Genomic DNA, 25150 nt, shown 5'->3' with positions numbered 1-25150 from the left:
AAGATTTCTTGGGAGCATTCTTGTTAAAACATTTCACGGATAAATTTCCATTACATCCCAGATGATCTTAAAACTCTCTTGACACTAATAGTCAGATATGCTTTTAAAAAATCTTTAAAGGAGCAGTTATGAATATTAAAATTTATATTTTTCATTTGTTATCTAACAGCCGAATTTGTGATTTCTGTTAAAAGCTGCACTGCACTGCACAAAGAATGCACTGCCATTCTGTACGGTAACCATTCCCTTTTGTACAGTAACCACGCTCTTATGTACGTTTACCATACGTACACGCACACGGTGCTTGTATTTTAGACATGTGAAATGCAGTTAGTTAACATTGCTTTAGAGTGTGATTGCGCACAGGAAGTTATATATCTTTCCAGCGTAAATGTAAATTTAGACAACTATATGCATGTTTATTTACTATAGACAAAAACTGGGTTGTTTCAACAGTGATCGAATATATTCGCCCTTCTTTTACCCGACCATAGTTTTCGCTCCGTAGTTCTTTCACTCAGAGTGTAATGTTTGTACACATTTACAGTCACAAGCCATTTTTATAGTCGACCTGAAGCATCAAACTACTGACTATCGCAGTGGCATTTAGAAAATCAGGGCCCATTCAGGCAGAAATGTAAACAAATGATAAATTAAAGTTACACGCAACTGCGGTTCTATATCTGTAGCCATTCAACGTGAAAAGATTTATCTTACCTAGTTTAAGAATTTGGCGTTCTACGTGAAAAGGTCCATTATACTCGGTTTAATATTTTGGACGAATATAAAGACTCTCCTTCGGCCCGCTACTACAAAGACTCTACTTAGGTAACCTTGTCCCAAGTTATTAGGTCTCTGACTTCCAATCATTTGCCCAAAATCGATGTGGGTTTGAGCTCTGCTTAGGGCTTAGAATTCTTCATGTGAGGAAGCCATCCAGCTGGCATATGGAAAGTCGGTGGTTCTACAACTGTGCCTGCTCATTATGAAAAATCCAAGGAGGGGCACCTCGGGTCTTTATCACCATCAAAAGCTGAAAAGTCGCCATACAATTTATTAATTTGTAGGTATAACGTTAAATCAAACAAAACTTCTTTGTGATTTGAATGGAATCAAACTTCAACTTTTACGGCAACAATTGCCAAACTCATGCCAATGCTGGTGGCTCGTCCGGAAAGACACTACTATACCATGCACTTTTTTCTAAATAGTAACGTCTCTCGTTTTTGCCTTGACAGTTTCTTTTATTATACCAGTAGACAGTTTTTTTTCCCGAATTTGAAACAGTCTCAGAATATATCGCGATCATGAACAGCTAGGTGAAAGAAGCGTTTTGTGCTTTTATATAGATTATTAAGAGGGGTGTGAATATCATTTTGAAGAGACTTGTGATGGAGATGCACCCGCCTAACAAAAAAAAAGTAAAAAAAAAAGGAAACACACACAAAAAACAAAAAACACAAAAAACAACAACAAAACAATGCACAAACAGATTTAAATGCGGTTTCACAACGTAGAACGGCTTAAAATGCCCTACTCTAAAATCAGATGTTTTATTTTGTTGAATAAAAAAAAATTGACTGAATAACTCAGTCCAACAAACAAATCAAATTGAAGGAATCGAGATTTTAATTTCGATACTACACACTGCCTTGCTGAATATATATACTGTGTCAGACGCTTATAAATTCCTCTCCTGCAAAGCCAATTTAAGCTCACAATGTCAAAAAAAGAGTGGCAATTTTCCGATATATAGACTGATAAATAACGACATAGTATCTTTCAAACAGAACCGTACTTGGTGTTTTGGCAAAGCCTCAATCCCCTTAACTTACAAATATTGAAGATAGACTTGAACATATATATTATATTCGCAATAAAACCATAATCTCAATGCTGAGAATTTACGATATACCTGATAAGTGACACAGATAATATTTAGTTTAGTTTAGTTCAATTATACTTTATGATAATTATCACGCAAGACATAATAGTAAATTCACACCAAGCCTTCAATGTATAGACGTAAGTACATCAACACACTATCACAAAGACATATAATACTACGGTTCGTCAATACATGAATAAAATAGTGTGATAATACAAAGGCTGGACCACAAGCCTTACCAGCATTAGAAGTAATAATATTGAGATACATATACTTTCTTTCGTTTATAATGACTGAAAAGTTGTCAACAGGGAAGGCAAATGCGAACTTAATTCCAACCACATAGGCATATTTTATTATACACAAAATCTTACTCCATGTATTAACACTCTCTTTTGATAGAACATACCCAATTTAAAATGCTTGACGATAACTCTGAGATGTACCCCGGGAGTTAATAAAGATTGTTTTCGTCTTTGCATATACCAAAAAATATTTAAACCAGTACTCGGTATTATCCTTTTGACATTAAAAAAATAGGAAAAACATAAAATATCCTTATTTTCGGGTTTAACAGCAACTTCAGTTGTTTTTTTTTTTTATTTTTAGTGGCATAGGTATGTATGCACACGTCATGTAATCTCAAGTATCTATACCGGAAGAACATTACTATACAGGCATTTGGTGGCGTTGTAAACAGTAGTTAACAAATAGTCAGTAGGAGAAACGTCCCGTTCGGGAAATCAAGTTATGGGTTTTCACTACTTGCCGATTGGGAAACTTGTTACTAAATATATTGACTTGTTTCCCGTTCCGGAAGAAAAATTCATCGTTTTTTTTATTTGTTTCAAATAAAAGGCCTGGTGCATAAGAATATGCCTGGCGTCATTAAATGAAAGCATGTGGAAATTTACCTTATCTGAATAATATATTAAACAATTTTCTGAGGTAAGGTAATAGGCTATCAACAGCATATTGACATAAAATGTCAAGCTAAACATGAATGATTTATTTCTCTTTTTTCTTCTTTATTCATTATTTATAAGCAGCAGCCAATTCAATACACCTTGTATATTCGCCTAAAGCCTTTTATGACTTTAACTTGCACATTCAAAAAGAATCAGTTCGTTTCTGCCTACAAAGAATCTAAGTTACTGGCTTAGATACCCGCTGAAATGCGTTTACATGTCAATAAAGACGAAAGTGCCAGCAAATAAGTATTTATATATACCAGATAGTTTGCAATTATTGGTATTCATGTTGTGTATCTTAAGGTATATCGTTTTGTAATATCTTTCTTAAAGTAGATCTAAATTATAAAATTATATATGTACTTCGTAAGACAGCACATGTTAGGACAGAAGAAGTTAAAAAATAATGTACACTTTATGTGTGTTTGCAGAAAACATAAAATAGTATTAAAAGTATCGGTGTAAAGTGAGCAGTTAGCAGTTGCAGCAGTTACAGCAGTTAACTGCTAAAACTGCTGGCAGTTACAGCAGTTTACAGCTACCGGTATTACCGGTTGTAAGTTATTGTCCATAAAACCGAAATTAATCAGAAAGAATTCCTCGGAATTGCTTCCCCTTATAATTATCTTTCACTAAAACGAAAGTAGGGAATTCCAAATAGTAAAATGGAATTGAAAAGATTTTGACAGTTTCGCATGTGTCCCGGACACTAAATTTATATATAAGGCGTATATGCAATTACATGCATTTATATTCATGTAGTTATTTATCATTATAATTTAACAAAGGAGACGTAAAAAAATAAACATAATGTATGACCAGAAACCAAATGAGTGCGGGTGTATCAATGTCGGGGCAGAACGTAAAATGGCAAGTATCGGTATTGGGGTCCAGTCCCGCAACAGTAGAAGAAACTGGGGTGCTACCGGGTGGGCGTTGTAGAGAGGGTGGACGCTCGACACGCCCGGGTGGTGGCCATCCTGGTTAAGGTCTGGTTTCCGAGCAAGTGAGGACTTTAGTTTTTGGCCGGGAACGCTCGAAAACGCCATTTCTCCTCAAGCAGATGATTGCCTGGCCGTAACCGTAGAAGAAACTTGGGTTCCACCGGGTGGCGTTGTAGAGGGGCATAGCGGCCATCCCGGTTACGGTCTGGTTTTATCGTGAGCGTGCGTCAAAGTCGGGGCAGAACGTAAAATGGCGAGTTTCGGTGTCGGGGTCCAAAGTTCAAGGTCTTAGGGGCAAAAACATAGGAAAACCATTTTCAATCCATAGTTATATAAGAACCACTTGACCTAGAACTTTGAAACTTAATTGGATGATCGGACATGTCAGTTTGATGATCCCTATTTATTCAACAAGTCAACCAAATGTGTCTCTTTGAATCCGGCTCATGTCTCCTATTTTGACTTGTCTAGTTTTGACTGAAGACGCCATGTTTTCACTTCCAATGACGGGTTTTCAGAATAAAAAGCTATATCTCGTTGCGTATCTCTCACTAAATAGCATTAGCCTAGTATGTTCATATATTACACCCCCCGCCCTCCCCCAACACACACACGCACACACACACATAATAATAATATAAAATAAAATGAGTCTAGGTAAATAGAATGATGACAGATGCGCTTTTTATCACCAAAGTATAATTTAGGTTAGATTTTGTAGTAGTGCATTTCTACGAAAGCCCGGTGGTGACTTCCGACTTCCGAGTTCCGAGGCTGCGATTTTGGTACGTGGCATTCCCTGTTTGATATTTGTCTTTGTTTTTTCTGACTTCCGACTTTCGACTTCGCACTTCAGATTTTTCATACTATAAGCATACGGAAGTCGGAACTCAGAAGTCGGAAATCAGAATTCGGAAGTCGGAAGTCAGTAGTCGGAAGTCGGAAGTCGGAAGTCAGAAGTCGGAAGTCAGAAGTCGGATATCGGAACTCGGAACTCGGAAGTCAGAAGAGGGAAGTCGGAACTCGGAAGTCAGAAGTTGGAAGTCGGAAATCGGAAGTCGGAACTCGGAAGTCAAAACTTGGAAGTCGGAAGTCAGAAGTCAGAAGTAAGAAGTAAGAAGTCTAAAGTCGGAAGTCGGAAACCAGAAGTCGGAAGTCAGAAGTCGGAAGTATGCTTTCCATGATTGTGTACAGTAGGAATACTATCTCCAAAACTAATGCAGATATTGAATTGAAACTTCAAATGTGTTTTCGGGGTTATAAAACTAGATGATAGCATCAAGTCCCATAACTCTGACTTGTACTTTTGCCAAATTATGCCCCCTTTTGGACTTAGAAAATACTGATTAAAGTTTTGCGTGTAAGTACATATATTATAACTATTTCTTAAAGGCATATTGCTTTGAAAATTACTTTTTAGCTCGCCTATTTTAAGATTAGTCTAGCTATTCTACTCCCCTTGGCGTCGGCGTCGGCGTGGTAAAAGTTTAGCATGCAAGCACATATGGCTATCATTTAAAGGTAAATAGCTTTGAAACTTATTTTTTCTTTAAAAGTCAATTACAAACCTCACTGGGTCAAGTCCCATAACTCTGACATTTATTTTGGCCAAATCATACCCCCTTTTGGACTCCTTGAATTCCGGTTAAAGTTTTACATGCAAGTTACTAAGTATCTCCAGAAGAGATTGATACTACAACCCCAGGATCGAAAGGCAAACACCTTGACATTGACCCGTTTCAAGGTTTTAATCAATCACTAGCCAAACTTAACTCCATGTGATCTCTAGTCGTGACTATCTTTAAATGCCAGGCAAAAGACAAAACCACATTGGAACTGCAACCAGCGAAATTGGAACCTTGACACATTAGTTCCGCGCACACGATACTAGGAGAAAAAAAAGACAACATTGTTCCGACAAGATATAGTAGTCGCAACTTGACCGCGATGGTTGACCTTAGGCTGACTATTCATATCGATAATTTTTATGGTAGAAATCAAGGGTGCTTAGGGTAGCCTTGTTTTTTTTATATGGAATGAGTTTGTATACAGTGCAGTATAAAAGTATATATACTTACATTTGATCAGTTAAAACTTTCCAATACACTAATTTATATTTACACAAATTGATATTTCTTTTTTCTCGTGCAGCTCGTGTTTTACGTACACTCCTTTTCAATAATAGGCTGTGCCTTATTATGTATTATAATGCAAAGGTCAACGATCGGGGTGAAGTGCGTCCACTATATAAGTTACGTACTATAACAATGTAATATCATAACAGTTACATTAATGTAACTACAATTTTATCATTGATGTCTAGAAGTCTTATTCTGTATAATTCTATAAATTCAGTACCAGAGACATGATGTTGGCGTTGTATGCTGAATTGACAGAAATGGTTGATGTCGCAACAATTTAAAACTGTAACATTTTTTAAATTATCCAAACAATACTAGTCAATTACACACTGCATGGATAATTCACTCGGACAGGACTCGTGAAATTCTTTCGCAGGTGTAGGCCCTATACTCTGCGTACTGGTTATATATTTTTTTCTGTATTAAAATATGTTAACGCTAGATATTATTTCAAAAATAAACGTAGCTATATATGGCTCGCCCTCAGAATTGGGAATACAATAGTAACACGGATTCTATTAATGTTTGCTATTGGAACAGTAATGGAATAAAGAATGTTGTCATTGCTATTAAACCCTAACAGCAGCAAAACTGCAAGTACTACTCCAGTGCAAACTTCCGATGATCCGTAGGTTTATGCTACTTCAAACTGTACATAAATGTTACATTCTTACTAAAGGCTTTGATATTTTCAGCTTTGTAATTATTGACATTTCATACATTTGCAATGTTTAACAGCTGTAACTGCTGGCAGTTCTAGCAGTTAACTGCTGTAACAGCCGCAACTGCTAACTGCCAACTTCCTGCTGGTATTAAAAATAGAATTACTGTGGCCTTTCGTTATTGAAGTTAAAAATAGTTAACAACTTAAACCTTTCCAGAGTTGTTTCTGGATTCTATTTACGATTCTATTACACAGATCCCATTCTCCCGATTTGATAGGCATTAAAACATGACGAGTATCTTTTTACAGTTTATTGGTTATAATATCAAACCAATTCTTGAATGAAGACAATGCTTTCCAGATAGTAGTAAATGGGAGACAACAGTATTTATTATCTAAATTTGCTTGTAAAGAGTTAGACGCTGATGTGTATAAACATTGAAATCGTCTTTTGGGGACACACACAAGTCGACTGTATGGAGTTAGAAAATACAAAATGTGCGGTATCCCTCGTGTTCACAGCAAAGGCTAGAACGGACTGTAAATATAGAATGTAGTCAGTGAACAGAAAGTAACACAAATACACATTTTAGATAATGAAGATACATTTTGTTAAAGTTATTCAAATCATTATTACTACTTCAAGTAAATGTAAGCTAAAAGCTACGTAACACGTATTGTTTTGCTGTAAGGAACTTTGTATTATGTATCTCTATCACCGTAAAATTTATACAGAGACATGAAAGGAGCAATCGCACCTTGGGCACCTTGAAATATATTGTTCAGGTTTTCAAATATTTTAATTGATTTTCTGGTTACATGATATCTGTGCATGTTAAGCTAGTATAATCTATGTTGATAGACATATATTTCAAATTATTTAAATAAACAAGAGCAATTGCTTTAGAAGCAAAATGATGGATAACTATCATAACTTCACTCATATCAATAAGCATATTAATAATTTGTATGATATAATGATATATTATGCATTATATACACTTTGTTTGTTACACATTCAAAGCACACTTTTATTTCATTTGATATACTCTTTACAAAACTTTTAACGCCCATTCGTAAATTATATTTGTAAGTATCTTCCATATTTTTAAAATTTACGTCTTTAAAATTCCTTGCATATTAAAATTATGTTTAAAATCATTTATCAAAATTTCAGTAAAATCGTATGACGTTATGATACTGCTTTAGGTATTCAGTGGCTTTAGTTAAATTTCATACAGTCAGAAATATACACATAACAAACGAGCGGAATTTGGTAATAAGATAAGTTAATGTTGACAAAAACAAACAAAAAAGTCTTTGTCTAGTCATATCTTTAGAATACATTTGATGTTGGTGATATCTGACCACATATCAGAGAAAACTTAATATTTTAAAATATTTATCATTATAAACATATTTGCTCTTTTTTCATAAAAAGCACTGAATTAATATTTGTTTTGATAACTCCTTGAAGCCCCATGTGGTTCTGGGACGATCTGTATATGAAAAGAATTGGAACCACTGCCTTACCCTTGCATGATCGTAAGATGCGAATAATAGGGTCTTAACACTTGGTTTTGCAGTAACTCTGTGATTCCAGCAGGTATGCAAATTTTGATTCCATACCTCATGTTTTATTTCCATGTAAATGAGATGTGGAACCAAAATTTGCAGTCCTGTTTGGCGCCATATAACCTATACTGTGTTGGTGCGCCGTAAAACCCAAATAAATAAATAAATAAACTCCTTGAAATGGTCAGATCTTGTACAATGACTGAAGTGTGCATAATCTGATTCTGGTAAAACTGTGTTATGCCGTGAACATCATGGTTGTTTAAAGGTTAAATAAAACATACATGGTTAGAATTTTGAAAGGAATCGTAAAACATATACTGCAGGGGCGTTAGAACTTTTCATTAATATATATGAAACACGTTTCCTGAAGAAAAAAAACATGAATATTCAACATATAGGTAATGAAATATCGAATGTGAATCCAAAAGTGAGCACACGAGTATATCAAAAGCTAATAAAAAGCATTTGAGATTCATTGATAATCTACAATTATTGGTAAAGTGTCTTTATGTTTTTGTGAGTTTATTGCTCATTGTGTCCTGTTTCAAGCCAAGTTCTCAAACTTCTCAAGTAGCAAAGTTTGAGTAGGTGTTATATATTTCCATGTAGGCAGAAATGCACTGGTAGCAAAACTTAAGTTGTTCCTGAAATAAAAGTTGATACGAATGAAATAACAAATATTAGATTAAGCTATTCAACATTTAAAAATTGCAATCTTAACTGCAACAAATGTTTGATTTTTTCATGTTTTTCATTGATTTGATGTAACTCTACTGCAGTATGTAAAAAAATTCATGGCAGTCACGTAGACTCCCCTATCGTCATTGATTCCCTTCTAGTTTAAGACTCAGACATTAACAGTGAGTCAGAATGTCCCCTAAAATACTTTTGCGGAATCGTATCAATGATATGAAATGATGCAGTAATAACATCTAAAAGCAGATCCTTTGGAAGCATAAAAGGCAATCCAGAAAATGATAACAGACTCGATTTGACTAAGCCTGATGAGTGCAACAACCCTCAGGCTTAAGCGGACAACGATTTTATTAAAACTGAATGTACAAAATGAAGAACATTTTAAGTAGTTTGAAAGCCGCCACACGCCACTTAAAGACTGTTGATGTGCAATTATGCAAATGAAAAAAATCCTTTATAAGATCCTTCGGAATCAAAGAAACAAAAAAGCAAAAATAATAGCAGACACGGTTTGACTGAATTTGTTAATGACAGGTAATGAAATATGCAATATTACTTAAGCCTTGTCACACATTTTTGCAACGTATTATAAAACTGTTTTTTATGTGATAAATTAATTACCACAGATGTTATAGACTGCTTCCGATGTGTTCTGATTTTCCTCACAGTGTTCACAACACTGACTTGTCGCTCTGCCTCCAGTTTCTCTAGCAGTTTGTACACGACACAAAATAATCCAGACCTTTCGTAGCCATTTCTTGAATAAATATATTTATATATATATTAATATTACATTTTTCCTGTACTATACTTTTATCTAAAACAAGAAAAAAGACAACCTCACAAACTTCATAATCTACATTTTTTTGTAATTACTTTGTACTAGAAATAAATGATTTCACATTTACTCTCGTAGAAGTGAAGGTGATGAAAGTGGGAAAAATGAAACAAAGAATTAAATACATCTTACAAGCAGTGAACTAGTATATTAGGCGTGTCCTCCGTTTGTCGGTGGATGCAGCCTTCTACTTCTTTTATAAACTGGACAAATTCTTCGGCGCTACCTGGAACTTTCTTAGAATGAGCCCAGTTTTTGTACTGGAAGTGAGAAACTGTTTTCTCCTCACCCTGTGAACAAAGTGCGAAAAAGATTGTTTTAAACACGTTCAGATTGACAATTCTTTTTCGCTTTCTCTGTTTGCAAATCATATGTAAGTTTATATTTGTATTTTAACATATCGTTTTCCTAGGTACCTTAGAATCATTCTGGCCATTAAAACATTTTGAAAAGCTGACCAAAACAGATACTATCATTCAAAACGTACCCATCCAATAAAACGTGTGCATTTTGGAAAATATGTGGACAAAGATCAGTTGTTATACGCTATAAAATATATTATTTACTGCAAAATTATGTAAACAAATATTTCTATGTATCATTTTAATGTGTAATTTGTTCAAATAAATTAAGGTTTAAATAGTATTTTATATATTTTAATTGTAAGTATATATATAAAAAATTATATATATGTATAGTTGCATCCGACTGATAAGGTTGATTTCTAATATGTACAATTGTTGAGGAATCAATTTGGTAAGTGACAAACATTACACACGCTATCGTAGGCGTTTTGATCAGTCTGTTCCGTTTCAAAAGAATTCGGTGACTAACCTTCTCATTGCGAACTGATAATTTCTTCAAAACATACTGTGGTTTTGTCTCACCCTTTGAGCTCAATACAGTAAAATTACCAAAGATGTAAGTCTCATTATCAGCAGGAAGATATTGTCCAACATCCTGAAAAATGTTCTTTTTTAGCATTATAACTGAAAACTGATACTTTAATAAAGTCTGACTGCCTTCTTGTTCAGCTAAATATTTAAGACTCAATTATATGCACAGATCTATATGTCTATATGATGAACGTCTAAGGCCTTAGGGATGACGGCTGCCCTTCGGTACAGCGCAATATGTAAGACTAAAATGTATACACAGGCATTTTCTGTAATGAACGTCTATGGGATGACAGGCCATGACACTTTATATATTGCACTGTTTATGTGTACAGTTTATGTAGATTAATGAGTTTCTCATTTCAGGTTTTGGTTGTTAAATCTTGCAGATTAATTTGGTGCACTATTATATAAAAGGTCATGATACTCATTTACGATCAAATGGTATCATAGTTTACTGTTACTCAGACAAATATTAAAAACAAGTGAATGAAGTATTGCCATGCAATACAAAGTCCCCTACTGGAAGGCACCTAATTTTCTCCACTGCAGTATAGCATAATGAACTGATATCTGTCAATGATGTATAAACAATATTGTACTATATATACAGTATGTTATAAACCAAAGACTTGGATTAAAATTTGTATATATAAAACCCTATAGTTTGTTTTCATATAGCATTTTGGCCGATTATCAAAAAGGTAACGTTATTGATAATATAAAAAAAATCCATATAAGTCCACACAAATCTCTTGACCATGTAGAGAAATACACCTAAATACACCTAAATACACCTAAAAGTTGTATGTAACATGCATGTTGTACCACAGAAAACTGGTCTCGATTATTCTCTACGGCCTGTAAAAAGTAAGTTACAATATAAGCTAGTTATAATAACAAACAAGAGGACCATGATGGTCCTGAATCGCTCACCTCTTCCCACATGACCCAGTTTTGAGTATGACGTCGTTTTTTCTATTATTTGACATAGTGACCTAGTTTTTGAGCTCATGTGACCCAGTTCTGAACTTGACCTAGATATTATCGAGATAAAAATTCTGACCAATTTTCATTAAGATCCATTGAAAAATATGGTCTCTAGAGAGGTCACAAGGTTTTTCTATTATCTGACCTATTGACCTAGTTTTCGAAGGTACGTGATCCTGTTTTGAATTTTACCTAGATATCATCAAGGTGAACATTCTCACTAATTTTCATGAAGATCTCATGAAAAATATGGCCTCTAGAGAGGTCACAAGGTTTTTCTATTTTTATACCTACTGGCCTAGTTTTTGACCGCACATGACCCAGTTTCGAAACTGACCTAGATATCATCAAGATGAACCATTCAGATCAATTTTCATGAAGATCCATTGAAAAATATGGCCTCTAGAGAGGTCAAAAGATTTTTCTAATTTTAGACCTACTGACCTAGTATTTGACCGCAGTTGACCCAGTTTCAAATTAGACCTAGATATCATCAAGATGAATATTCAGACCAACTTTCATACAGATCCCATGAAAAATATGGCCTCTAGAGAGCTCACAACGTTTTTATATTATTTGACCTACTGACCTAGTTTTTTAAGGCACGTGACCCAGCTTCAAACTTGACCTAGATATCATCAAGGTGAACATTCTGACCAATTTTCATGAAGATCCATTCAAGGGTATGGCCTCTAGAGAGGTCATAAGGTTTTTCTATTTCAAGACCTACTGACCTAGTTTTTGATCGCAGTTGACCCAGTTTCAAACTTGACCTATATATCATCAAGATAAACATTCAGACCAACATTCATACAGATCCCATGAAAAATATGGCCTCTAGAGAGGTCAAAACATTTTTTCATTATTTGACCTACTGACCTACTTTTTGATGGCACGTGACCCACTTTCGAACTTGACCTAGATATCATCAAGATGAACATTCTGACCAATTTTTATGGAGACCCATTCACAAGTATGGCCTCTAGAGAGGCCACAAGGTTTTTCTATTTTTAGACCTACTGACCTAGTTTTTGACCGCACATGACTCTGTTTCGAACTTGACCTAGATATCATCAAGATGAACATTCAGACCAACTTTCATACAGATCCCATGAAAAATATGGCCTTAGAGAGGTCACAAGGTTTTTCTATTTCAAGACTTACTGACCTAGTTTTTGATGGCACGTGACCCACTTTCGAATTTGACCTAGATATCATCAAGATGAACATTCAGACCAACTTTCATACAGATCCCATGAAAAATATGGCCTCTAGAGAGGTCACAAGGTTTTTCTATTATTTGACCTACTGACCTAGTTTTTGACGGCACGTGACCCATTTTCGAACTTGACCTAGATATCATCAAGATGAACATTCTGACCAATTTTCGTGAAGATATCATGAAATATATGGCCTCTAGAGAGGTCACAAGGTTTTTCTATTTTTAGACCTACTGACCTAGTTTTTGACCGTACGTGACCCACTTTCGAACTTCACCTAGACATCATCAAGATAAACATTCAGACCAACTTTCAGACAGATCTCTTGAAAAATATGACCTCTAGAGAGGTCACAAGGTTTTTCTATTATTTGACCTACTGACCTAGTTTTTGACGGCACGTGACCCACTTTCGAACTTGACCTAGATATCATCAAGGTAAACATTCAGATTAATTTTCATTAAGGTCTCATGAAACATATGGCCTCTAGAGAGGTCACAAGGTTTTTCTATTTTTAGACCTACTGACCTAGTTTTTGACCGCAGTTGACCCAGTTTCGAACTGGATCTAGATATCATCAAGATGAACATTCAGACCAACTTTCATACAGATCCCATGAAAAATTTGGCCTTTAGAGTGGTCACAAGGTTTTTCTATTATTTGACCTACTGACCTAGTTTTTGAAGGCACGTGATCCAGTTTCGAACACGACCTAGATATCATCAAGCTGACCAATTTTCATGAAGATCTCATGAAATATATGGCCTCTAGAGAGGTCACAAGGTTTTTCTTTTTTTAGACCTACTGACCTAGTTTTTGATGGAACGTAACCCAGTTTCGAACTTGACCTAGATATCATCAAAATGAACATTCTGACCAATTTTCATAAAGATCCCACGAAAAATGTGACCTCTAGAGTGGTCACAAGCAAAAGTTTACCGACTAACGCACGAACGGACGACGGACGCTGCGTGATCACAAAAGCTCACCTTGTCACTATGTGACAGGTGAGCTAAAAAGGGAAATAATTCTAAACAACAAGATGCCTCATAGTGTTGAACATTTGTGCCAAGTAACATTGAAATCCCTCTATGCATAAAGAAAAAATTCTCCGGACAAAGTCATTCTTGAATTTGGCATTTGACCTCTAAGCGTGACCTTGACCTTAGATCTAGGGACCTGGCTCTTGCGCACAACAATTTGTCTCATAACAGTGAACATTTATGATACATTAAAATCCCTCCATGAATGAAGAAAAATTGTTCCAGACTAATTCATTCTTGTATCTGACATTTGGCATTTGTGTGTGACCTTGACCTTCGACCTAGGGACCAGGTCCTTGTGCATGACACACCCTCTCATAGTGGTGAAAATTTGTGCCAAGTAATATTCAAATCCTGTTTTGCATGACAAAGTTATACACTGAACAGGAAAAATGTCCCATTTACCATTGATTTCCAAGTGTGATCTTGACCTTTAAGCTAGGGTTCTGGGTGTTGCGCATGACACGTCGTTTCAACATGGGGAAAATTTATGCCAAATAATATTAGAATCCCTTGATGGATGTCAGAGTTCTGGAGCAGACAGGAAAAAAAAACTATTGACATTTGACCAATTGTGACCTTGACCTTTAAGCTAGGGGTCAGGGTTTTGCGCATGACACTTCATCTTATCATGGGGAACATTTGTGCCTAGTAATATTAAAATACCTTCATGAATGGCCAGAGTTATGGACCGAACACGAAAAAGACCCTGTTCATGCCATGTTAACATTTGACTGCCAAGTGTGACCTTGACCTTTGAGTTAGGGGTCAGAAATTTGTACAAGACACATCGTCTTATTATTGGGTACATTTGTGCCAAATAATATTAAAATCTCTTCATGGATGACAGAGTTATGGACCGTACAGGAAAAAAGCTCTGTTGACCTTTGACCTCAACTTGTGACCTTAACTTTTCAGTTAGGGGTCCGGGTTTTGCAGACGACACGTCGTCTCATCTTATGGAACATTTGTGCTAAGTAATGTTAAAATCCCTTCATGGATGACAGAGTTATTGACCGGACAGGAAACAGACCCTGCTCATGCCATGTTAACATTTGACTGCCAAGTGTGACCTTGACCTTTGAGGTAGGGGTCTGAAACCTGTGCATGACACATCGACTTATTATGAGGTACATTTGTGCCCAGTAATATTAAAATCCCTCTATAGATAGCAGAGTCATGGACCGGATAGGAAAAAAGCCCTGTTGACATTTGATCTTAAATTGTGACCTTGACCTTTAAGCTAGGGGACGGGTTTTGCGCATGACACGTCGTCTCATCAAACGTCAAACATGTGTGCCAAGTAATATTAAAATCCCTTCATGGGTGACAGAGTTATGGACCGGACACGAAATTGCGGATGGACAGAAGGACGGACGGACGGGATGACAGACGGACGGAGAGGCGCATTCCTATAGTCCCCGAAACTGGTCTTCAGCCAGTAGGGACTAATAGCTTGATCGCTATCATGTATCAAACATTATCATATTTAATTCTAATCTATCACAATAACAACTACGATGGTAAAGCGAACGAAATCTCCGTAACAACACAAAAAGAGATATTACATTGTGTTGATTGTGCGTCACCTCCAGTGCTATCACACATGTACTGTTTTGTTGATATATCATGCTGAGGAAGTCTTCAACAGTTCCTGGAAGCGGAGACTGTGCAGCAATGAACAGGTTCTTGATCCTGAAACTCTGTAGTGACAGTCTAATTATTACTAAGTTTGTACACAATCAAGACAACGAAAGAAATTGAAGCCATCGCGGTCAAAACAAAAATGAAGATTAAAAATGTCGCACTCGATAAAGGATCCCAACATCAGCTTTTGTTTGGGTCTTTACATATTGCATATACAGACACAAAACATAGACGAAAACAACTAGACAAGCGATGACAAAACACACAGACAGAGGAACAACTCGAGACACTGCCTAGCAACGTTCGCAAAGTTTATTCAAAAGACATTACTGTTATGGCTAATTTTTGAAATGTAAACACCATGAAGATGATAGTCAGTGAATCAGACATAAGTGATAAATTATATAAGAAGATCCTTTGGAAGCATATAATATAATCAAACAAAATCAATAGCAACCTCGGCTTGGTCAAGTCTGTTCATGAGTTGTAACAAACATTTGCACCCTACCACGGATATGAGTGGAACTCTGTTATCCGTAAACATTGAATGAACTATATGATCACAAAGGACAAGAAAATAAGACAGCACAAATTCAAAGTACGGATAGGTCTTTTACGGCCGCAACACGGCACTTAAAGACTAATGTTGTGATAGTTAATGCATTTGTAAGAAAACCCCCTTTGGAAGCCTATTACACAATCAAGAGATAACTAGTACAGCCTTGATCGAGTCAGTTTATATTTCTGTTCATGTAAACATTTCTGTTGTAATAAACAAGAACGTAGTGAACGCAGTATACAATCACATTTCGAATTTTTACCTGTATTACATTACATTGTTTTTATAATTATTATTCCCAACACGTGCATACGATTTGCTTAGAACACATTCTTGTACATAGTGATCCGACACCATATCAATTATGTACGTCAATATATTTTAGTAGTCAAAATACGATACATATTAATTAAACTAATATAACCATGATAACGGACAAAACTTTTATTTTAGCGCAGACAACAGTCATGTTCTCTGAGCATAAAAACATAATATAGAAACTGCTACATGAACACATACTTACATTTATGAAAACGGCGTTGATGTAGTCATGTTGCCCGTCTTTCCTAGAGAGGTACAAACGCACTCGACTACTGCCTCCTTTGAATTAAAAAAAGAAGTACGGTATATTGCTTCTGGCAGAAGTTCTAAAACTATAAAGCAATAAACATTTTATATGAACTTACACCATTTTATACAACTGCCTAGATTTACAAAATATTAACACTGATTCTGACATGAATGACTTGTTTATATATATAAAAAAGGTTTTCCTCAATACCAACTGATTCGTTCATACATTATTATAATTGAATCACATTTTATGTGGCCAATTAAATTACCAGGTATATCAGACTGTCGCCGGTTCTTGTCCTTATATCTTCGTCTGTTCTCCTGACGTGCGTCTACCTCTTCTTTGCTCTCGATATCAACTTCTTGCCGTAATGTCTTAGATAAGAAGAACAAATGAAATGCGGTTTTAACGTGTTTTAATTTACTACGGTAACCGGTAAAACGTAAACTAACAAATCTGTTCATACTTCCGTTCCGTTCATATAGCGTGTTAGAGACATACTGTCTGGTAACGCTGGAGTATAAAGCAAACGTGTTCATACATATTTCAACACTGTAAAAGCAGTAATTTAGCGAGGGATGAATTTTCGCTATATTGGCGAGGACCTACATCTCGCGAAATTTAATCCTCGCGTAAATATTCACCATTAGTAAAATTCAAAGTCAAGTAGGATACAATTTTTTTACAAATACGAGAATATTAAACCACGCGAATATACTCAAAATTACAAATTCGCAAAATTTTGACTCAGCGAAAATATGAGCTTTTACAGTATAATTATATATACAGAACTTTTATTTTTTATTAATCAGCGTTTTATAAAGTATTGAAACCGGGATTACTGTGTTTAAATCAGAATTTCACTGTCTTCTTTTGAGTACCTGATACATCTTTGAGAACATCTTGTCATCTGTCTCATACATAATTCCTTGAATCTGCTCAGCTGTCAGTGACTCACAACCGAAAGAAAGCGAGTGTACCAGCGATTTGTAAAGGAATGTGTACTGCTCCTATAAATTAACAAACATTTTGAAAATATACTCAGCGTCACTGAAAAGTTACCACCTAATATATACCTCTTTACTATTTTATACAATATCGACGTCACTTTTTCATGGCCTGTGCGCGTTCTTTTACTCATAGACCCTGTCTGATCATGTCTTCTAACCCATTTCATGACTGTCAGGTGAGAACAGCACATACGACGTGCAGTTTCGTGACATGAAAGTTCGGCGTCAACCATGCCAATGGCCTGATGGCTTTTATCGTGCCTTAAACGTGGCATTCTTAGCAAGGATATTTTGTTTTTTTTAACGTACTCCTTTTGGTCTGTCAACTAACTTTCAAGTGCGATGAATGATTTGCGATAGAAAATTCGTACATGCCGACATTGCTGGAAAAAGTCATTTTGCACGTGCAGCACGTGCCTCAAATGTAGTTAATCAAATTTGACAAATCTTTACACCAGTGACGTCTCAGCTGCGTCAAAAATGCAGTCGTGTTATGCATTTAACACAGTCCAATGCGATTTTTAAAATATAAGGGCCATTAGGGTGGTAACTTTTCAGTGACGCTGAGTATAAAAATTGGACTAGATGTTACATAGCATTATTGACATATGATATACTAATTGATATTTTTAACGAGAGAAGGTTCATACATATCTTACTAGAAAAAATCTTTAAGGATGTTATGTATTTATGCATATAACGGAACTTACATAAGGGATACAGACATAGATAGATAAACGAGTTCGGAAATGGACTAGCACACCTCCACCCCAACAGTTAATTAAAAGGCATTTAGTAAACGAAACAAAAGTTCAGAAAATCTATATTACTATAAGCAGGGTTTATGACACATTCAATTATACTGATCTGATACAGTGTTTGAGCACATCGTACCAGATCTGTACGTACAGCAGTTTTGACCAAATTTGTACTTACACTGAATCTTACTTATACTGACAAGCGGAATGGGCATTATTTATGCCTACGGCATTCTGAATTATACTTATACTTACATGGACCATATCTGCATAAACAACAGTTTAAATAAATTTACACTTACAGCAGTTTAGACCACATTCATACTTACAGCGATTTAGATTATGTTTATTCTTACTGTGGTTTAGACCACATTCATACTTACAGCTATATAGATCATAATTATGCTTATAGCAGTTGAGACCACATTCATACTTACAGCTATATAGATCATAATTATGCTTATAGCAGTTGAGACCACATTCATACTTACAGATATATAGATCATAATTATGCTTATAGCAGTTGAGACCACATTCATACTTACAGATATATAGATCATAATTATGCTTATAGCAGTTGAGACCACATTCATACTTACAGATATATAGATCATAATTATGCTTATAGCAGTTGATATGCTTATAGCAGTTGAGACCACATTCATACTTACAGATATATAGATCATAATTATGCTTATAGCAGTTGAGACCACATTCATACTTACAGATATATAGATCATAATTATGCTTATAACAGTTGAGACCACATTCATACTTACAGATATATAGATCATAATTATGCTTATAGCAGTTGAGACCACATTCATACTTACAGATATATAGATCATAATTATGCTTATAGCAGTTGATATGCTTATAGCAGTTGAGACCACATTCATACTTACAGATATATAGATCATAATTATGCTTATAGCAGTTGAGACCACATTCATACTTACAGCTATATAGATCATAATTATGCTTATAGCAGTTGAGACCACATTCATACTTACAGTAATTTAGATCATATTTGTATTTACTGTGGTTTGGACCATATTTGTATTTACAGCAGTTTGAACCATATATATACTTACAGAAGTCTGAACCATATCTATACTTACAGCAGTTTGGACCATATTGACCCTTTGCTCCCTCATTCTGTTTACACAGTTAAATACATCAACAGATCCTACACACTCTCCTTCTTCTGTAAGCTGGTCCAGAGCAATATAGGTTCCTGTTCTACCTACTCCAGCACTTTAAAAATCAAACAAATTTATCAAAAATAAACATATTTATATCTACCAGCTATTCAGATGATCGTTACGTGTTGCATTGAATATTAGGGAGACGTAAATTTGTTTGTTTGAGGTTTAACGCCGTTTTTAACAGTAATTCAGTCATGTAACGGCGGGAAGTTAACCTAACCAGTGTTCCTGGATTCTGTACCAGTACAAACCTGTTCTCCGCAAGTAACTGCCAACTTCCCCACATGAATTATCAGAGGTGGAGGACTAATGATTTCAGACACAATGTCGTTTAACAAATAGTCACGAAGAATATACGTCCCCTCCGTATCGAACTCGCGACTCCGTGATCCGTAGACCAACGCTCTTACCTACTGAGCTATGCGGATGGGTTAGGTAGACGTAAAGGGAAATAATTTATATGGAATGTTTTAGAGAATATAACACTTTAAAGAACACGATCCAGCTTTAATGAGATTTTGTTTCAACTAGAGACAAGTCATATAATAAACTATGCGGAACAGTGCTTACAAGCTTTTTATGGCATGTTTTTATTCCTGGTGAAAAAAAAGCAACACAAATTCAGATGGACATGCTATATAGAAAGAGAAAATCGAAAAACATGTACAAGAAGGACAATGTTACACCAGTTTGTTTGCGTCGAATTTCGAACGTTTACGTTGATTCTTTTCGTTTCATTAACGTATAAGTTCGTAATAAATCATATAAACACGATGGGCCCGGAACTATAATGCACTCTCGCGTGATGCAATCTGCTGACTTCAAATCACTTGCCCCTCATCGATGTGGGTTCGAGCCTCACTCGAGGCGTTGAATTCGTCATGTGAGGAAGCCATCCAGCTGGCTTACGGAAGGCCGGTGGTTCTACCCAGGTGCCGGCTGGTGATAAATTAATGCACGGAGGGGCACCTGGCGTCTTCCTCCACCATCAAAGCTGGAAAGTCGCCATATGACCTAAAATGTGTCAGTGCGACGTTTAACCCAACCAAAAAACATATTCCGTCAGTAAAGTATACATGTACCTGCAATGGACTATGGTGGGACCATTCAGTGTCAGCGGAACTGCCTTCGCCCTTTGTCGGAATTCTACAAGGCTCGTTACCTCCAATGGAACGCCTTTATCAGGCCATGCCGTATAATGTAGCTGTAGTAGGTTTCTCTGCTCTTCACCCTAAGACAGAATGTGTAAGTAATAATCATGTGATTAGATATGACTATCTGATGTACAAGATATAGATGTTATACACATATTCACTTTAAGGTAGAATGCGCCCCAAGTTTTTTTTGCCGAATTTCGTCCTGAAATTTATACTGTATAAAGTTCATGATATATGCTATTGAGTTCCGATTTTATTTTGTCGCCATATTGTTGAGGTTTTTAGCTATTGTATCAGAAACATGGCACCTGATCATGGTCACTTTTCGAGCAATGCCTAGTTCCAAATGCTCTCGATATTTTCCTTTGCGTAGCTCTGAATGTCATATTAGTGAAAAATACAAAACAACTGTTAATTTGAATATCACCTAAATGTTTCAAATTGTTAAATGTTTTAAAAGTCTGACTTTTTCTTCAGCACTTTCTAAGCAAATTTCACCTTCTGTCTCAATACTTTCATGTCGATCCGTTTCATCAATTCATTCCTGATTTATCGTTAATACATGCAGACGTTTTAGATTACTCTGTTAAATAAAGCACGGTTTAGCATGTCATTTCTTAATGGAGTAGAGGTAAAATATTGTCAAATATTGAAAAATAAAGATTGGTGACCCCTAAGTATTTATGTGTCTGCACATACTGTGAAACAACATACCAAAGTTATACATTTTTTATCGAGCTGATATTATAAACTGGATTTTAAGGCAACATTTATAGCACACACTTAATGTCAGTTTTCCCTTCTTACGTCACAATACCATCTCTGACGCCTTAAGGGTCAATCTTATTTCCCTGAATTCTGTACCATCGAGTAGCATTTTCTAAATGCAAAAATACAATTATTTTGTATTTTCATTAATAAAACATCCATAGCGCTGTAAAGGAAAGATACCGAGAGCATTATTAACAGGCGTTGCACGAAAAGTGACGTCAGGGGCTATGTTTCTGACAGAATAGCAAAAACCTCGAATAACATTGCGACAAAATAAATCGGAACTCAATCGCATATAATTATCCTGACTATAGTACAGTATAAATTTCACGACGGAATTCGCAAAAAAAATTGAGCGCTTTCGACCTTAACGCCATGATTTATATCTGATACTACAAACAAATACTTGATCTGACGTTTCGTAGGCAGACACATGTAAGTCAATTATAGGTTTTGTTTTCAAAGAATTACATACCTAGATGCCAGAAATACATATAACAAATAGCTGTCATTAAAGAGTGTGCATTCACTGATATTCATTGAGTTTCGAATTACCTTTGAAACGGTGAACGTTCTTACTGTGTACTCAGCATATTCTTCTACACTTCGACATTTTACTTTAATTTGGCCATACAACGTTTCTGTTTCCACTTTTGGCCAATATTGTTCACACTTCATGCCCTTTTTACGGAAACAAATATACTCAGTAAGCTATTTAAATTTCAACAGAACATGTGAACATTAATAAAATAGAATATGAGTAGCTATAATATTTTCCTTATTTATTCTTTCAGGAGTAGTGACAGTTAGATAGTAACTTTCTTACATGCTTTATTAAAGATACATAAGTATCTTTGTCTCAACACATTTGAATGGTTAAGATGTCTTAGCGCTGAAAATTATTTACTGTATGTCTCTTCACTAAATTTCTGATGTAACATTCTTACCGAAGCTTCACGGAGATTTGTCAACATGAGAATGATGTCAGATTTCTCATTCCAAACCATACTCCAGAATGTAGTAAAAGTATCGGTAGTCTTTGCAGTAGGTCCTTTACATAAAAATAATGCTTGTATATTTGTACTGCTCAATAAAAAAGAAACTGTTTAATAAAATTCCTTAGAATATGTTTTGTAAACAATAAACATGCACCACTTATTTTATAAGGCATAATGATCAAAGCCCAAATAAATGATAGGGCCGCAAAGTTGTACTGTTGTTTTTCCCATACCCAACAATAACTTATCTCGTTATATAGGTGAATAGAGGAAAGTTACCTAAAGAGGCGATATAAGCCTTCCTTCTGTTGTAACCCTGTAAAAAAAAAAACAAGTCTTAATATCAAATGCAAAAACATATCTCTTTTTCGGTATTGTTGGGAATGATCTTTATTCAAATCATGTAATGAAAACCTGTAAGTTTACAAAAATCAAGAATAAATATCCAACAGGGAAAATCAAGCTTCCCAAAAATATATCCCTACACGCAGACACGCAGACACGCACACGACCAACACAGACACCCACACAATACAAAAACAATAGGAGAAACGAGCAAATATAGGAACACAGTGGGGCACCGCCCTAGAACGGTTAGCGACAATACGACCACTGGGAAGCTTTAACCGGTTTATGGTGCACATAACCTCACTTTACCCCCACCGTGTTCCAAAGTCACAGGACAGTGTAAATAAAAGTTATCCCCGCCAGGTGAAACCCTTACATACGCAATTGAAACAGAAGGCATGTTATTTATAACAGAATGCTCCTGTATACTTATAAAAAAGGAATCATTAAGAACCTTAAACGCATGTACTCAATGCCTTTGCAGAAGACAGAACAACAAGAGAAACACCTTTAAGGGCCCGACGAAACAGGTCAAAAGACAAAAATCAAGATAGCTCAGTCAAGCTGGGATTTTAGAGTTACCTATCATAGAGTCCTTTATCTGTTCCGTCAGACACAATCGAAGAGGAAAGCGTAGCGTCTAACTAAACTAACTAAAAAGGACTGAACACCAAACATGCGGTATGACTCAAAAGTTTGGTCTAACCTCTTTTAATAATTGGTTTAACAACTTTACTTAATGCAATCGAAAAATGACCATGTTTGTTTACCACATCCCAATAAAAGTCTGGTTTTGATAAACACTCTCGCAGGAGTGTCTTTAAATTACTATTATATATTAAAACCAAACCTGAATTACGTTAGTAAAATTTAGCAAAGCATAACGGTTTCGTATAATTATACAAATTATGCAAATATAACGTAACACAGCAATGTATTCAATATAAAGTAGTTATCTAATAAGATATCGACATCCTCTTCAGTTTTAATCTTATATGGAATATAAACTAGAATTGTCAGTATGCATGCAGTGACAATATATCATTCCTACTCCGACCGGAGCGTTTTTATTATTTTCACTTTTGTTGATTCAACGTCACACCGACACAATTAAAGGTCATATGGTGACTTTCCAGTTTTGATGGTGAAGGAAGACCCTTGGTGCCTCTCCGGGTATTATTTCAGGCAACAGCGGACACCTGCATAGAACAAACGTCCTCCTGCAAGCAAGCTGAACTGCGACCTTACATAAAACATACTACACGGCAAGCAAGTTTTCGAGCCCATAGCGGTGAAACCAAATTATTCTCCGGCCGTAGATGAATACCTAACAGTTCCTTAGCAGTATTCATTCAGACCGTTATACTTACATCGATGTAACATGCATTGATGAAAAAGTCCGGCTGACCAGGGTAAGTCACTCTGGAATGGTCATCTGGAATATGTACGAGTTACACTTCTTACACAAACAGTTACACGGTAGTTTTACAACAAACTGTTCTATTCAGTGCGAATTTGATTACAGTATACATGGCATTGTTTGTGAAATGATTTTGGCACTTCAGCTTATGTCTATGAAGGGAGCCCATTGAAAAAGATATGCTTTGATAAATTTCCATTTACGTACTAGTTTTCTGCATACAAATATTTAAAGTTCACTTTGGAATGTACAGTATATACAGTAAAAGTATAATATATTTTAGTTGTAAACAAAAATGACCATTTAGGTTTTCAGGAGAAATCGAGCATCCATCTTCAAAATTTATCTACCAATTATATTAACTCATTTTTTTCAATCGTTGTATTAGTTACTGAATACATATGCGAGTCATAACAATGATAATTAATTAACCGATTCAATTATATTTACTCTTCAATACGTACACGGGTATATTCCATTGTACCTGTTCAACGCAATATTTTCGGGCTTTTTGGCAAAGGTGCAATTCTCTGTCAAGTCTAACCCTTTATTTAGCTTCTGTAATAGTAAAAAACCATGCATGCATTTAAATCGTGACATTAACGGGTCTGTTTAATCATTTAAATATTTGTTTGTCCTCGTGAAGATCTATATCAACATTAAACAAAATAATACAGCGCTCGTATTACATATGACGTGACAAAAATCTTTTAATAAAGCATTAGGTACCCTTAAGTGATCTTTATAAAGGTTTATTTTTCAGACGACTAAACAAGGAAGGTTTCTTACAAGTACGAATATCAAAACAGTTTCATCTGTAATCTTATACCA

General features: G+C 35.5%; 1 protein-coding gene across 1 annotated transcript in view; it reads right to left on the bottom strand.

Annotated features, from left to right (window-relative positions):
* Window positions 1–6906: 6906 nt before the first annotated feature.
* The window catches only part of LOC123527616 (receptor-type tyrosine-protein phosphatase alpha-like), a 29065-nt gene continuing 10821 nt past the window's right edge, over window positions 6907–25150 (bottom strand). The window contains exons 7-21 of the mRNA XM_053523956.1: window positions 24784–24877; window positions 24270–24334; window positions 22831–22867; window positions 22501–22604; window positions 22109–22234; window positions 20708–20856; window positions 19539–19674; window positions 17531–17659; window positions 16918–17023; window positions 16599–16675; window positions 15438–15572; window positions 10555–10680; window positions 9853–10010; window positions 9504–9639; window positions 6907–8830 (exon numbers count right to left, since the gene is read on the bottom strand). Coding sequence (XP_053379931.1) covers window positions 8753–8830; window positions 9504–9639; window positions 9853–10010; window positions 10555–10680; window positions 15438–15572; window positions 16599–16675; window positions 16918–17023; window positions 17531–17659; window positions 19539–19674; window positions 20708–20856; window positions 22109–22234; window positions 22501–22604; window positions 22831–22867; window positions 24270–24334; window positions 24784–24877 — 1656 coding nt within the window. The 3' untranslated portion in view covers window positions 6907–8752. The remainder of the gene's footprint in view (window positions 8831–9503; window positions 9640–9852; window positions 10011–10554; window positions 10681–15437; window positions 15573–16598; window positions 16676–16917; window positions 17024–17530; window positions 17660–19538; window positions 19675–20707; window positions 20857–22108; window positions 22235–22500; window positions 22605–22830; window positions 22868–24269; window positions 24335–24783; window positions 24878–25150) is intronic.

Source organism: Mercenaria mercenaria, chromosome 14, assembly GCF_021730395.1.
Source record: "Mercenaria mercenaria strain notata chromosome 14, MADL_Memer_1, whole genome shotgun sequence".
Classification (NCBI taxonomy): Eukaryota; Metazoa; Mollusca; class Bivalvia; order Venerida; family Veneridae; genus Mercenaria; species Mercenaria mercenaria.
The sequence above is the reverse complement of the archived record's forward strand: the minus strand, read 5'-3'. Positions and strand labels throughout refer to the sequence as shown.